Source organism: Hyaena hyaena, unplaced genomic scaffold, assembly GCF_003009895.1.
Source record: "Hyaena hyaena isolate Hyena2069 unplaced genomic scaffold, ASM300989v1 scaffold_462, whole genome shotgun sequence".
Taxonomy (NCBI): Eukaryota; Metazoa; Chordata; class Mammalia; order Carnivora; family Hyaenidae; genus Hyaena; species Hyaena hyaena.
Window position 1 is genome coordinate 477227 of NW_024081092.1, and position 16148 is coordinate 493374.

The following is a 16148-nucleotide window of genomic DNA, read 5'->3' on the forward strand; positions in this document are numbered from 1 at the left end:
CTGAAAACTATAAAACACTGATGAAATAAATTCAAGATGGCACAAAGAAGTGGAAAGACATTCCATTCTCATGGATTGGAAGGCCAAATATTGTTAAAATATTGTTAAAATACCGCCCAAAGCAGTCTATACATTCAATGCAATTCCTATCAAAATAACACCAGGATTCTTCATGGAGCTAGAACAAACAATCCTAAAATTATTTATGGAATCACAAAAGACCCTGAATAGCCAAAACAATCTTGAAAAAGAAAAACAAAATTGGAGGTATCACAATTCTAAACTTCAAGTTATATTACAAACTGTAATAATCAAAACAGTATGGTGCTGATATAAAACAGACACATAGATCAGTGGAACAGAGTAGAAAACCCAGAAATAAACCCATGCTTATATAGTCAATTATTCTCTGACTAACTAAGAAGGAAAGAATACACTATGGGAAAAGATAGTCTCTTCAACAATTGGTGTTGAGAAAACTGGACAGCAACATGCATGACACTGGACCACTTTGTTACACCATATACAAAAATAAACTCAAAGTGGATTAAAGACATAAATGTGAGGCCATAAAAATCCTAGAAGAGGGCATAGGCAGCAATTTTTGTGACATTGGCAGTAGCGGCATTTTCTAGATATGTCTCATGAGGCGAAGGAAACAAAAGCAAAATAAAATATTGAGACTACACTGAAATAAAAAGCTTCTGCTTTTTTGTGTGAAGGAAACAAAAAGGCAACCTACTGATTGGAGGATTATGTAAATAACATATCCTATAAAGGGTTAGTATCCAAAATATTTAAAAAGCTGATACAACTCAAGACCCCAAAAGTCAAATAATCCAATTAAAAAATGGACAGAAGACCTGAATAGACATTTTTCCAAAGAATATATACAGCAGGCCAACAGACACATGAAAAAATGGTCAACATTACTCATCATCAGGGAAATGTAAACTAAAAGTACAATGATGTACCAACTCACACCTGTCAGAATGGCTACAATAAAAAACACAAGAAACAAGTGAAGATGATGATGTAGAGATAAAGGAATACTAGTGCGCTATTGGTGAGAATGCAAACTGGTGCAGCCACTCTGGGAAACAGGAAGGCAATTACTCAAAAATTTAGAAATAGAACTACCCTACAATTCAGTAATCACACTACTGGTATTTATCCAAAGAGTACAAGAATGCTAATTCAAAGGGATGCAGGCACCCCATTTATGTTTATTGCAGCATTATTTACAATAGCCAAATTATGGAAGCAGCGCAAGTGTCCATTGATAGATGAGTGGAAAAGAAGAAGTGGTATATACATACAATGGAATATTATTCAGCCATAAAAAGGAATGAAATCTTGGGGCTCCTGGGTGGCTCAGTTGGTTGAGTGTCTGACTTTGGCTCAAGTCATGACCTCATGGTCCATGAGTTCAAGCCCCACATTGGGCTCTGTACTGACTGCTCAGAGCCTGGAGCCTGCTTCAGATTTTGTGTCTCCCCCTCTCTCTGTCTCTCTCTCTCTGTGTGTCTCTCTCTCTTTCTCTCTCTTTCTCAAAACTAAATAAACATTAAATTTTTTTAAAAAGAATGAAATCTTACCATTTGGAACAACATGGATAGAGTTGGAGAGTATAATGCTAAGTGAAATAAGTCAGTCAGAGAAAGACAAATACCATGCAGAAACAAAACAAAGCAACAAAGGAGAAAAGAGAGAGAAAAACCAAAAACAGACTCTTATAGAGAACAAACTGAGAGTTACTAGAGGGGAGGTGGGTAGGAGCATGGGTGAAATAGGAGAGGAGAATTAAGAGTACACTTATGATGAGCACTGAGTAATGTATAGAATTGTTGAATCACTATAATGTACACCTGAAACATACAACACTGTAATCAGCTATACTGGAATTAAATTTTTAAAAAATCAATGACAAAAAAGAACAAAAAACCCCAGCAGATTGTCTAAGGTCCTTCACACCACATTCCCATATACATTTCTCATGTCACACTGGACCTCACAGTTGGCCTGACAGGGCACTGCAGGTGTTTATTGATGCCATTAACAAAAAGTCTTTCTGATATTGGTGGCCCTGTACAATTCTTGACCAGGATTTTTCTGTGTCACCACATTTTAGTGGTCCTTTTTACAGTGAAGGAAATCCAGTTTTGAGAGGACATGTATGTGGCCTGTGACCCCAACCCTAGTAAATGTCTAGAACCCTGAATTCTTGTCTTCTTGCCAAAAGTTATTCTGGAACACCAAACATGTAGGATGGGTGTGTATCAGGTGGGGGAGGGTGTTGTGGGTTATAAAGCAGACAAGTCGAAAAGAGGTGTTTTTCATGATTCTGCTCTTATCCTTAGCTGGTCAAATGACATGTCTGTCCTTGAGTCTGTTTTTTCTTATAGGAAGCAGACACAAGTAAAGAAGTGGGCAGCACCATAACTGCTCAGGGCAGGAGATATACTTTTCTATCTCTAGGACTTTGCACATAGAAGATACTCAATAAGCATATGCAAATGAAGGCTATGTTAGATAATTACACCTGAGAGAAGGTGTAATCTCCAAGGACAAGGATGTTTGTCTTTTGTTCACTGCCGTAATCTTCAGAGCCTGAAAAGTGTTTTTTATAGGATAGGAGCTAAAAGGGGTGCCTGGGTGGCTTAGTTGGTTAAGCGTCCGACTTTCACTTAGGTCATGATCTCGTGGTTCGTGGGTTCGAGCCCTGCGTTGGGCACTGGGCTGACTGCCAGCTCAGAGCCTGGAGCCTGTTTCAGTCTGTGACTCCATCTCTCTCTGACCCTCCCCTGCTCACGCTGTCTCTCTCTCTCTCCTAGAAATAAATAAAACATTTAAAAAAAAAAAAAAAGGATAGGAGCTAAAAATTTTGTGAACGAACAAAGGACAGGGATTGGCCCAAAGTATCAGTCCTGACAAAGAAAAATTCATAAGTAAAATTAGCAGGAGATTAAGTGAAGAAACTGAGCTGAAAATTCCTTAGAAGGGTTGAGCTGGTGTGAATATATCTTTCAGCCAAAAGATATATACATATCTTTTATACTTTGTTATTCCTGCTCTATTATTCTTCTTCCAGATGTTTTTGCATCTTGCGCTTTCATTTCATTTAGGTCTCTGTTCAACTGCCATATGCACAGAGTCCTTCTCTTACTATCCCTTTAAACTGCCTATGCAAAAATAAAATAAAATAAGATAAAACAATAAACTCCCTGTGCAAAATTTCAAGCATATATAAAAGTAAACAGAACAGTATAATGAATTTTTATGTAACAGTCACCTAGCTTCAGTAATTATTATGTTTTACCTGTTTTTAAATGCACTTAATGCTCTGTGATATTATATATCTTTTTGTGTCTTTATTTATGGGCTAACTCCTTTCCCACTAGAATCGAAGAACCAAGGGGCCAGGGAGTTTTTCTACTTTGTTCATCTGTGTTTCCCTGACACTTTAAACACTGTCTGTCACACTGCAATGGCATAAGAGCATTTGTTCAATGAAAGAATGAATAGGTGTAGTGGATTCTAAAGTAGATGTAGAGATTTGCAATGATCTGTTTTTGCAGTTGGAAGCATTTATTTTTGAGCCTGATTTTCTTATTTAGTGTTTATATTCTAGATTTGCTTACTTAGTGAGAAGTGGTAGAATGAATTCACATATGTTGTTTTTGAGCCCCTGATATTTTGAGATTTATATCAATAATGTAGTGATCTTTAATTTTCAGATATCTTCTAGTAGCTTTGTTTGCAGGTTGTTCTTTTTCTGTTTAGCGAAAATATCTTTATAAAAGCATTGCACTTGAGGAGCTAAATACATTTAGACAAGTATAAAGAATCCTGTTCTAAATTCTGCTTTTCAAATACATATTGAAACCATCTGCCAGTTTTATCACTGAATTTTTAAATAGTTTATTGTCAAGTTGGTTTCCATATAATTCCCAGTGCTCATCCCAAGAAGTGCCCTCCTCCATGCCCATCTTCCCCTCCCCCTCTCCCCCAGCCCCCATCAGCCCTCAGTTTGTACTCAGCATTCAAGAGTCTCTCATGGTTTGCCTCCCTCCCTCTCTCCAACTATTTTTCCCCTTCTCCTCCCTCTCCATTAAGTTCCTCCTAATCCACCTATATGTGCAAACATATGGTATCTGTCCTTCTCTGCCCGACTTATTTTGCACAGCATAACACCCTCAAGTTCCATCCATGTTGCTACACATGTTGCTACATGCCAGATTTCATTCTTTCTCATTGCCATGTAGTATTCCATCATATAGATAAACCACAACTTCTTGATCCACTCGTCCGTTGATGGACACTTAGGCTCTTTCCATGTTTTGGCTATTGTTGAGAGTGCTGCTATGAAATTAACAATAGAACTCCCATATGACCCAGCAATTGCACCTAAGAATTTACCCAAGGGGTACACGAGTGCTGATGCATAGGGGCACATGTACTGATGTTTTTAAAGATCTTAAATTTAAAATTTTTTTTGAAAAAAATCTGTAATGTTTTTTTCATTTTTAGTATTTATCCACTTTAACATTTATTCACTTTAACGTTTATTCAGAGAGAGCCAGAATGTGAGTAGTGGAGGGGCAGAGAGAGGGAGAGACAGAATCTGAAGCAGGCTCCAGGCTCTAAGCTGTAAGGACAGAGCCCAACGTGGGGCTTGAACTCACAAACCTTGAGATCATGACCCGAGCCAAAGTTAGATGCTTAACTGACTGAGAAACCCAGGCACCCCTAGAAGGTCTTATCTTTAAAAAGATCAAAGCAGGGGTGCCTGGGTGGCTCAGTTGGCTAAGCATCCAACTTCAGCTCAGGTCACGATCTCATGGTTTGTGAGTTCAAGCCCCGCATCAGGCTCTGTGCTGACAGCTCAGAGCCTGGAGCTTGCTTCAGATTCTGTGTCTCCCTCTCTCTCTGCCCCTCCCCCACTTATGCTCTGTCTCTCTGTCTCTCAAAAGTAAATAAATGTTAAAAAAATTTTTTTAAATAAAAAAATAAAAAGATCAAAGCATTGTAGTAATTCTTTCATCCTCCAGTCCATTTAATGTTATTTTCATATGAAGATGCAAAAACTCCAGTAATGTCATTTTATAAAAAATATAAAAACATGTTTATTTATTTTTTGAGAAAGACAGAGCATGAGTGGAGAAGGGCCAGAGAGAGAGGGAGACACAGAAACTGAAGCAGGCTCCCGGCTCTGAGCTGTCAGCACAGAGCCCAATGCAGGGCTCGAACCCACAGCCCTAAGATCATGAACGGAGCCAAAGTTGGATGTTCAGTGGACTGAGCCACCCAGGTACCCCTCTAGTAAAGTCATTTTTGATGTCATGGTGTCAATTTTATCTTTGAGTCCAAAATGGTATCACAGGACAGTTGGCACACAGTGCATGTTTGTTGAGTGAATAACTTGTAAAGTATGAGTAAGATGGACGTAATAAGAATTAGGTATATTGTGTGCATATGATCTATCAATATTTTCTGAATTTCTTCTGTTTAGAACACTACCTTAAACATTCAAATTTTGGTTATTGGTCCTTGAGGTACAATAAGTAGCTTTTTTTATTAGATACAATATTTTTTAAAGCTGTACTCTTGCAAATTCCTTTGAGGGTTTAAATACAAACTGTATATGTGGTGGTCATGATGATCTAAGCTCTGCTATAGTAACTAATCAACCTTGAAATATTCTGAAAATGTGATAGGACACAATACAGACTTATTTCTCACTCATGAAGTGACTTTTGTGGGTCAGTGGGTCCAGAACAACTGCTTCAAGTGATAAGTCAAGGCTTCACTTGGCTCTTGTCTTCTGGTTCAACTCATGGCTTTTAGTTCTCATGGAAGGGACAGCACTTTTCTCTGGCTTATTCTGGAAGTAGGAAGTGTTGCCTCTACTCATAGCCCAGCAGTCAGAATTAGACATATGCCTCAATATAACCACAAAAATTCCAAGAAGTATATAAGTACCCAGGAGGAAAGGAAACCAAGTCTTGACAATGGCTAGTGGTACACAACTTAGACTACATCTCATAGAGCTCAGAGGTCCAAAGACTGTCCATTCATTAATTCATTTAACATTTAACCAGTAAGTCCACAGATGCTTAATATTAAGTGATCTACTGTTACAGCCGTTCCTTACAATAAAAGGTTTCTATACCATAAGGCTGATAACATAAATATACTTTGGAGGACAGTTATTTTAGCAAAGTTTTTTTCTATAATAGAAAAAGGAACATTAAAATGGGAGTGCCTTTAACATATCTTTAACCTTAAAATGCCTAGAACAAGGTAGTCTATAGAGGCTATATTAATTCTACAGCTATCAAAGACAAGTATCAAGTCACCATTTTAGATACTAAGAAAGAAAAAAAGAAAAGAGAGGAATAAAGAGATGTAACTTTCAACTGAGACTGCTTCCTTCATGGAACCTTCCAATTTTTCCAATTGTACTTCCATTTACATTACATTAACAAGTTCATAGTCACACAGTCAAAATAAATGCAGTGGATTTTAGGAATGTAGTGTTTCAGCTGGCCAATTTGCTTCTGTTAATAAATTAATGTTTTGTTATTAAGAAATAATGGAAGAAAAATATTAAGTGAACAATTAGCAAGTTTTATTGAAGTTAAGGATTTCACACGCGCGCACACACACACACACACACACTTACTTGCTTGGATATACAATCCCAAGTATGTGGAGATTCCTTTGAGATTGTTTTCAAGTTATTTCTATACTAATAAACCTCAATAGGGCAAGAGGAGAAACAGTTTCTTTTATTTTCTTCTATTACTTTCCTGTTCACATAGTAAATGTTTCAGTAAATATTTCTACTACTGACTTTGCCATTGAAGAGAACATTATTTACTGAATTTAGACTGGTAAAGCAATTAATATTTTGACTTAATCAAATATACTAATATGATCAGAGCTTTAACTTGTCCTTAGCTATCTGTTATGATCCTATAAACACTTCTCTATACTTTTAATTAATGTTTGCCTCAAAAATGAAAGGCTTAGAAACAGATATACTTGTTTTAATATTGAGAGTTTGTACACAACATTTCATGCTCCTTTAGGTTTATCAGTAATGAGAAATGATGAAATAAGGCCTGAGCCATACACAGCCTAGAAATTGGATTCAGAATGTTTGCTACATACTACAGGGGATTAACTTAACTTCTTTTCATTTTTCCCACCTTTGTCTGCCTTCTCCACAGGCTGTACATTGATGGCCCATTTGGAAGTCCATTTGAGGAATCCTTGAACTATGAGGTTAGCCTCTGTGTGGCTGGAGGCATTGGAGTGACTCCGTTTGCATCAATACTCAACACCCTGCTGTATGTCATTTTGATCCATTTTATTAGTTCAAATAGAGAACTATCAATATTTCAAACATCTCCCTTTTAGTATGAGGTAATCCCTCATAGAATTTGTCTATAGTGGTCCTCTTTCTTGTGCACACAGAATACATTCCAAGATCCCCAGTGAATGCCTGAATTGGTATTATTATGATAGTACTAAACCCTACATATACTATGCTTTTTTCTATACATACATACATACCCATGATAAAGTTTAACTTACCATTTATGCACAATAAGGGATCAACAATAATAACTAATAATAAAAATAGGAAAATTATAATATACTGTGATGAAAGTTTTATGAGTGTGTTGTCTCTCTCTCAAAATACTTTATTGTGATGTAGTCACCATTCTTCTTGTGATGAGGTGAGACAATAAAGTGCCTAGGTGGTGAGATGAAGCAAGGTGAATGATGTAAGCATTATGTGCTGTTGACCTCCGCCAATATATCAGATGGAGCAGTGATTATCTACTTCCTTGCCATGGGCGACCGTGGGTAACGGAAACCGCAGAAAGTGAAACCACAGATAAGGAGGCACTACTGTACTTGTTCATGGGACTCCATTTACTGATTGATGAAGGAAATAATTCATTGTTTCTCACTCTGTGGTCTGTGGCTTTCAGCACACTGTCTTATAAAGTATCACAATTAGGCATTCATCTGTCATTTTTTAAAATTATTTTTTAATATGTTTATTTATTTTGAGAGACAGCGAGTGAACAGGGGAGTGTCAGAGAGGGAGAGAGAGAATCCGAGACAGGCTCTGCACTATCAGCACATAGAGCATGATGTGGGGCTCCATCTCACGATCTGTGAGATCATGACCTGAGCCCAGACAATGAGTCAGAAGCTTAACTGACAGAGCCACCCAGGTGCTCCGTTCCTCTGTCTTTTTAAAATCATTCCACCAACCTTCATTTCTCTACTTCCTCATAAGTGCTAAGTGGCACTCTTCATCCATTCTGTCAATAAATATTTTAGGGTACCTCCATGCCAATCCATCTCATAGGGACTGGTAATAAAGTAATGATTGAAACAGAGTCCTTGCCCTTAAAAAGCTTCCATTCAGATGCAGCAGGTAAAAAATAAACCAGTGAGAAATTCATAAATAATATCATTTTAGAAAATATTAGAATTATGGTAAAAAGAAGAGAGAACAATGAGATATAGAAATAAAGGGCCAGGATTATTGTATAAGGGTGGGGAGCAAAAGGTTTTCTCAGGAGTTAACAAATGAGCACACGATGCCTTGGCCTATTCCTCAGCAAATTTATAACAGACTAAAGAATAAAAATTTCAGGGGCGCCTGGGTGGCTTAGTCGGTTAAGCATCCGACTTTCGCTTGGGTCATGATCTCGCAGTTTGTGGGTTTGAGCCCCGCGTCGGGCTCTGTGCTGACTGCCAGCTCAGAGCCTGGAGCCTGTTTCAGCCTGTGACTCCCTCTCTCTCTGACCCTCCCCTGCTCACGCTGTCTCTCTCTCTCTCCTAGAAATAAATAAAACATTAAAAAAAAAGAATAAAAATTTCAAATATAAGACTTCTTACCTAGATAATACTTTTTCAGTTATTTTAGTTCTAAGGCTATAAGCAAAAATTAATTAATATTAATTTTCATGAAGACACAAACATAATAATAAAAAATTATTCTCAAATGTATTCCATTCACTTTTCAAGAAGATGCCATTTGCATTAGAAGTCTTTTATAGAGTACTAAAAGAAGGAATAATAAAGTTGAAATGATCTGTTTGAATGATATTCAATTTTAAATACTTGTTACAAATTTGAGACTTTTCGGAAGTTCTTAGAAAAATAACCATATTCCAAGCCAGAAATCATTTGCTTCTGAAAACATACTGCAAGTTATTTGGGCACTTAAAGTTAAGAAAAGGAGAAAATATTTTCTTAACCTCAAGCTGACTTCATAATTATAAATAGGAATCCAGACATGGAGTTATGAGTTACTGGAATGCATTACATAGTAGGTGGCTGTTACATCTCTTTCTTTAACGATTATTAAGAAGGGGATAAACAACCAACTTTCTGGAATGGTTTTGGCTCATTTTGCCTGGAGGTCAGGGCACGACTGATGAGCAGTGGAGTCCTGCTGAGTGATAGAATTCACAGAAAATAGAGAACATTTTTTCTGGGATGCAGGGCTCATATTATTCTGGTCCAGGAGTTTAGTTTATTGCCTTCAACTAGAAATGGGTGATCTGCATATAATATTCACACATATAAACACTTAAATTCATGGAGTGTACCATTCCTCTGAGTCGGTATGTTGCATTTAAATTCATTTGAGAGCTGTAGTAAGTCTATGACAGATGATAAAATGTAAATGACTGGTTTTTCTGTGGGCTACTTGGTTACTAATGAAAAGCAAATTTTCAAAGATACAGGGATTCTTAATTTTCTTTCTTTTTTACCATCCTAATTTTTGTTTTTTGTTTTTTTTTTTTGCCATCCTAATCCCTGCCCCATTCTTTTAATTTTAAAGGGATGACTGGGAACCATACAAGCTCAGAAGACTGTATTTTATTTGGGTGTGCAGAGACATCGATTCCTTCCGTTGGTTTGCAGACTTACTCTGTGTGTTACATAACAAGGTAAAATTCCATTTGTTATTACTTGGGCATTTATTTTCATTAAAAAAATCTACTTGACAAAAATAATAAATGCTTGTTACAGAATAAACCAGGAAATATGCAGATAAGTGGAAAGAAGGGGGAAAATTTCTCAAACTTAAAAGCACAGAAAAAGCATATTAATAATTTAGTACACGTATTTTCAGATGTTGGTATCTGAGAGTATGCGTATATATCTATGGTATATTTTAACACACAAATGCTCATATCTGTGTTTTAATGTAGAATTTTTTCACCTGGAAATATAGGTTTCTGGCAGGTGAGGTATGCCTGTGCGGTGGTGAAGGAAAGCAGATAGAGAGCCACATCAGCAGACAGTTGCTACTGTACTTCCCGTCCTTCGTTCTGTTAGCTCTGATCTCTCTTATTTCCACCTTTAATATTCCAAATGGACCATCACCAAACTTTTTGCACACTAGGCAAAATGTCAAAAATCCCAAATTCTTAAGTTTTATTTCAGGCCTTCTTCATCTATCCTACATGTAAAGTTTCATTTATCTATTGATAGATATATCTTAATTTTTCCAAATTATACAAGTAATACACATATGCATTTTTGCTACAGATGTTTTCTTTTTTCCTTTTAATTGTAGGATAGTTGACATACGGTGTTATATTAGTTTCAGGTGTATAGCATAGTGATTCAACAGTTATACATTACAAACCACTCACCACAATACATGTAGTCATAATCGGTCACCATAAAAAGTTATTATAAACTATTGTCTAGCTTCCCTGTGCTGTAATTTCTATCTTTATAACTGGTAGCTTGTACCTTGCAATCCTTTTCACCTGTTTCACCTATACCACCACCACCCCTTCCCTTTGGCTACCCTCAGTTTTTTCTATTTATGAGCCTATTTCTGTATGTTTGTTTTGCTTTTTTTAATTTTAATGTTTATTTATTTTGAGAGCGAGACAGAGCATGCATAAGCAGGGATGGGACAGAGAGAGAGGGGGAGACATAGAATCTGAAGCAGGAAGCAGGCTCTGTGCTGTCAGCAGAGAGCCTGATGCGGGGCTCGAACCCATGAGTGAGATCATGACCTGAGCCGAAGTCGGATACTCAACCAACTGAGCCACCCAGGTGCCCCGTGTTTTTAAATTTTTTTAATGTTTATTTATTTTTGAGAGAGACAGAGACAGAGTATGAGTGGGGAGTGGGGGAAAAAGAGAGAGGGGGAGACACAGAATCCGAAGCGGACTCCAGGCTCTGAGCTGTCAGCACAGAGCCTGATGCAGGGCTCGAACTCGTGAACCACGAGATCATGACCTGAGCCAAAGTTGGACACTTCACTGACTGAGATCCCCGGGCACCCTACTTGTTCTGTTTTTTAGATTCTACATAGAAGTGAAATCATATGGTATGTGTCTTTCTCTGATTTAATTCACTTAGCATAATACCCTCTAGGTCAATCCGTGTTGTTGCAAATGACAAGATTTATTTCTCATGATATATATGCATATATATATTTCTCACTTATTTCTCTGTGTGTGTGTGTGTGTGTGTGTGTGTGTGTATGTGTTTGTATGCATATATATATATGGTCATTCTATTCATGTATCAGAAAATACTTAAGTTGCTTCTATAATTTGCCTTGCAAATAATGCTGCAATAAACATACAGGTGCATATATCTTTTCAAGTTAGTGTTTTAACTTTATTTGGGTAAATTACCCAGTAGTGGAATTACTGGATCATATGGTATTTCCATTTTTAATATTTTGAGGCACATCTCCTACTGTTTTCCACAGTGGTTGCATTGCCACCAACAGTGCGTGAGAATTCTTTATCCTCCACATCCTCACGGACACTTAGTACTTCTTTTTTAATACTAGCCATTTTGACAGATGTGAGGTGATGTCTCATTGTGATTTTGATTTGCATTTTCCCAATGATTAGTGATGTTGAGCATTTTTTCATATGTCTCTTGGGGATCCATATGCCTTCTTTGGAAAAGTGTCAAATCATTCAGATAAACCAAATCCTCCCTTACTATTTTCCTCACCCAATCTGTGTAACCAGAGGTAACTCATGAGTGTTCTATAAGTTCTACCATACTATTTGCATTGTTCTATGAATTGCTTATTTTAAACTTATCACTACATCTTGAACATTTTTAATAATAGTACATAATAGAGTTACCTCATTATTTTTACTGCTATAGAGTATTTTGTAGTATAGAATACTTAGTACTTTATTTAACCATCCCTTAATGATGGATTTTTTTTATTACAAAGAACACTGCAATGAATATCATACATGTCTTTGTATGCAGATATTCATTTATTCACTCTTGTCTTTCTGTCACTCATCAAATAATCACTCACTGCCTGCGATGAATCACAAACTATTCTAGGACCTGGAGCTACATTGGAGAGCAAAATAAAAACAAGTTTTTGATCTCATACAATTTACATCCTAAGTAGGAAAGATAGACAGCAAACTAATAAATAAATAGGATGTCTGATTCTGATTAGGACAAAGAAGAAAAGGAAGTGGGATAAAGCAATGGGAGAGTAAACCATAGAGGACATGCTGATTATTGTGTAATTGGGAATTCAACCCCCAAAAAAGTATTTTAGCAGAGCCTTTTGTGAAGTGAATGAGCAGAAAAGGCAGAAATCATGGGGAAAAAGGGATCCGACTCCATAGGCTAGGGCTCTGATGCAATGGTATGCTTGGTAGTTTGGGAAGAAGATGAAAGAAATCTATATGGGCAAAGCAAAGTAAGAAAGGGAGAAAATAGTAAGAGAAGCAGTCAGAGAGCTGGTGTGTATGCTTTTTTGGGGAAGAAGTGTATTACATAAGGTCTTTGGATTTGATGCAAAAAATAGATGGCTTCTGGAGATATACTCAAAAGAACTGAAAGCAAGGATTTGAACAGTTATTTGTACACCAGTGATCATAGCACCATTATTCACCATAGCCAAACAACCCAAACCCCTGGTGATGATAAAGAAAATGTGGTGTATAGTTGAAGGGAATAATATTTCTTAAAAAAAAGAATGAAATTCTGAGAAATGCAGTGTGGATGAACCTTGAAAATATTACGCTAAACGAATTAAATCAGACGTAAAAGGACAAATATTATACAATCTATTTATATGAGGTACGTAGATACCTTGTTCATTGACATGGAAAGTAGAAGGGTGGTTGCCAGGGACTCAGTGAACATGAATCGAGGGTTATTGTTTGATGGGCATGGAGTTTCGGTTTAGAAAGATGATCTGGTTCAAGAGACGGACGGTGGTGGTGGCTGCACAGCAGTGTGAATGTATTTAGTGCCGCTGAACTGTACACTTAAGAACAAGCATGTATATTTTACCACTATTGGGAAAAAAGTACAGATGCCTGGTACCCACGAGGGACCTGCTGAATCAGGAGGGGAAAAAGGGAGGGATGAGAAGCCTTTGAAAGGACTTGAGCCAGACTGATCTAAGTGTAGATCTTGGACATGTGTGTGAAAACATCAAGCTCTGGGATACTGCAGCTTCTGGAGGCACAGAAGATGAGTAACAGCCAACAAGTGAGATTGGTCAGACTGGCCAGTGAGATAGTAGGAAAACCATGAGAGAGTTTTGTCTTTGAGGCTGAAGGAGTAAAAACTTTCAAGAAGAGCAAAATCACCACTCTTAGATTTGTATTTTTTCCTGGGTTGATCCTCAAGACTGACTTTCTTCTTTTTCTTTTTTAATAGTTTATTGTCAAGTTGGTTTCCATATAGCACCCAGTGCTCATCCCAAGTGTCCTCCTCCATGCCCATCACCCTCCTTCCCCTCTCCCTCACCCTTATCAGCCCTCAGTTTGTTCTCAGCATTCAAGGTCTCTCATGGTTTACCTCCCTCCCTCTTCCCCACTATTTTTCCCCTTCTTCTTCCCCATGGTCCTCCGTTAAGTTCCTCCTGATCCTCCTATACGTGCAAACATATGGTATCTGTCCTTCTCTGCGTGACTTATTTCACTCAGCATAACACCCTCGAGTTCCATCCACTTTGCTACAAATGGCCAGATTTCATTCTTTCTCATTGCTTTGTAGTATTCCATTGTATAGATAAACCATGTCTTCTTGATCCATTCATCAGTTGATGGACACTTAGGCTCTTTCCATGTTTTGGCTATTGTTGAGAGTGCTGCTATGAACATCAGGGTACATGTGCCCCTATGCATCAGCACTCCTGTATCCTTTGGTAAATTCCTAGGAGTGTTATTGCTGGGTCATAGGGGAGTTCTGTTGTTAACTTTTTAAGGAACCTCCACATTGTTTTTCATAGGGGCTGTACCAGTTTACATTCCCACCAACAGTGTAGGAGGGTGCCCGTTTCTCCACTTCCTCACCAGCATCTAGAGTCCTCTGATTTGCTCATTTTAGCCACTCTGACTGGGATGAAGTGGTATCTCAGTGTGGTTTTGATTTGTATTTCCCTGATGAGGAGGGATGTTGAGCATCATTTCTTTTTTTTTTTTTTTACAAATGGTTTATTGTCAAATTGGTTTCCATATAACACCCAGTGCTCATCCCCACAAGTGCCCTCCTCCATGCCCATCTCCCCTCCCCCCCACATCCATCAGTCCTCAGTTTGTTTCTCAGCGTTCAAGAGAATGACTTACTTACTTTGCTAAGAATAACACCCTCAAGGTCCATCCATGTTGCTACACATGGCCAGATTTCATTGTTTCTCATTGCCATGTAGTATTCCATGGTATAGATAAGCCACATCTTCTTGATCCATTCATCTGTTGATGGACACTTAGGCTCTTTCCATGTTTTGGCTATTGTGGAGAGTGCTGCTATGAACATTGGGGTACATGTGCTCCTATGCCTCAGCATTTCTGTATCCTTTGGGTAAATTCCTAGCAGTGCTATTGCTGGGTCATAGGGGAGTTCTATTGTTAGTTTCCTGAGGAACCTCCACACTGTTTTCCAGAGGGGCTGTACCAGTTTACATTCCCGCCAACAGTGTAGGAGGGTGCCCGTTTCTCCACATCCTCGCCAGCATCTAGAGTTCTCTGATTTGCTCCTTTTAGCCACTCTGACTGGCATGAGGTGGTATCTGTTGAGCATCATTTCATGTGTCTGTTGGCCATCTGGATATCCTCTTTGGAGAAGTGTTTGTTCATATCTTCTGCCCATTCTAAGACTGACTTTCTAAGTTGGAGGTTATGAGCAGGTTGTGAATGAAATTAAATTTTTAATATATACTGACAAAACACTCTCCAAAGATAGAGAAATTTGCATTTCTACCAAAGAATATGAAAGACATTTATTTTAAAACATTTTATTACCAATCTTGTTAATTTCCACCAATCCCTCAGTGAGATCTCATTCTATTTTCTCCTGAATGCTAATGAGATTGAATCTCTCTTCATATGATTATTGACCAGTTGTATTACTTCTGGAATTTCTTAATTCTACCTTTGTTTTTCTAATTTTTTAATCTTTCTTGAACTGATATATAAAATCTTTTTAAAATAAAAGGCCATAATTAGATCCAAGATGAGGACAGGCATGTTTGAATAATAGATGCTATATAAGGTAAGTAGTAGGGAGGGAAAGCATTAAAGGAAAGAAAAGAGTGTTAAGTGGCTAGACCTTCACAGGAGTTGAATCTTAAGATTTATGTTTTCATTTCAAGTTTTTTGATGGATATGCTTTATCTGTAAGAATCTGTGGAGTAAATAATATAAAAGCTTAAAACTAGTATAAACAATAGGTGATGATTATCTTCTACACACACCTCTGCATCCAGGTTTTGATTCTTCACATCAGCAGAATGAACATTGGTCCTTCAGTTATGCTTCTGAGGATGATATGTTTGCAACTGTGTTACCAAGTTCAATGTATGGTGTGTGTGTGTGTGTGTGTGAGAGAGAGAGAGAGAGAGAGAGAGAAACAGAGAGAGAGAGACAGAGAAAGAGACAGAGAGAGACAGAGACAAAGACAGAGAGAGTGACGTTACATACAGTCTATGTGAGAGTAGGTGGAAATGTTTTTGAAAACCAAATGCAAATATACAGTCTTTCAATCTTGTTCCAGCTATGTTTCACATTATTCTAGAAGGCCTAAGACAAAGTCACCTTAGTTGGCCTAGTCACTGTCTTGGTGTCAGACTATCTGCA

At 37.7% G+C, this 16148-nt stretch overlaps 1 protein-coding gene across 5 annotated transcripts in view; it reads left to right on the forward strand.

Moving 5' to 3' along the window:
* Positions 1–16148, forward strand: part of NOX4 (NADPH oxidase 4) — a 305572-nt gene that overhangs the window by 271852 nt on the left and 17572 nt on the right. For all 5 annotated transcript variants that reach the window (XM_039253696.1, XM_039253693.1, XM_039253694.1 and 2 more), the window contains 2 exons: positions 7236–7355; positions 9881–9989. In XM_039253696.1, coding sequence (XP_039109627.1) covers positions 7236–7355; positions 9881–9989 — 229 coding nt within the window. The remainder of the gene's footprint in view (positions 1–7235; positions 7356–9880; positions 9990–16148) is intronic.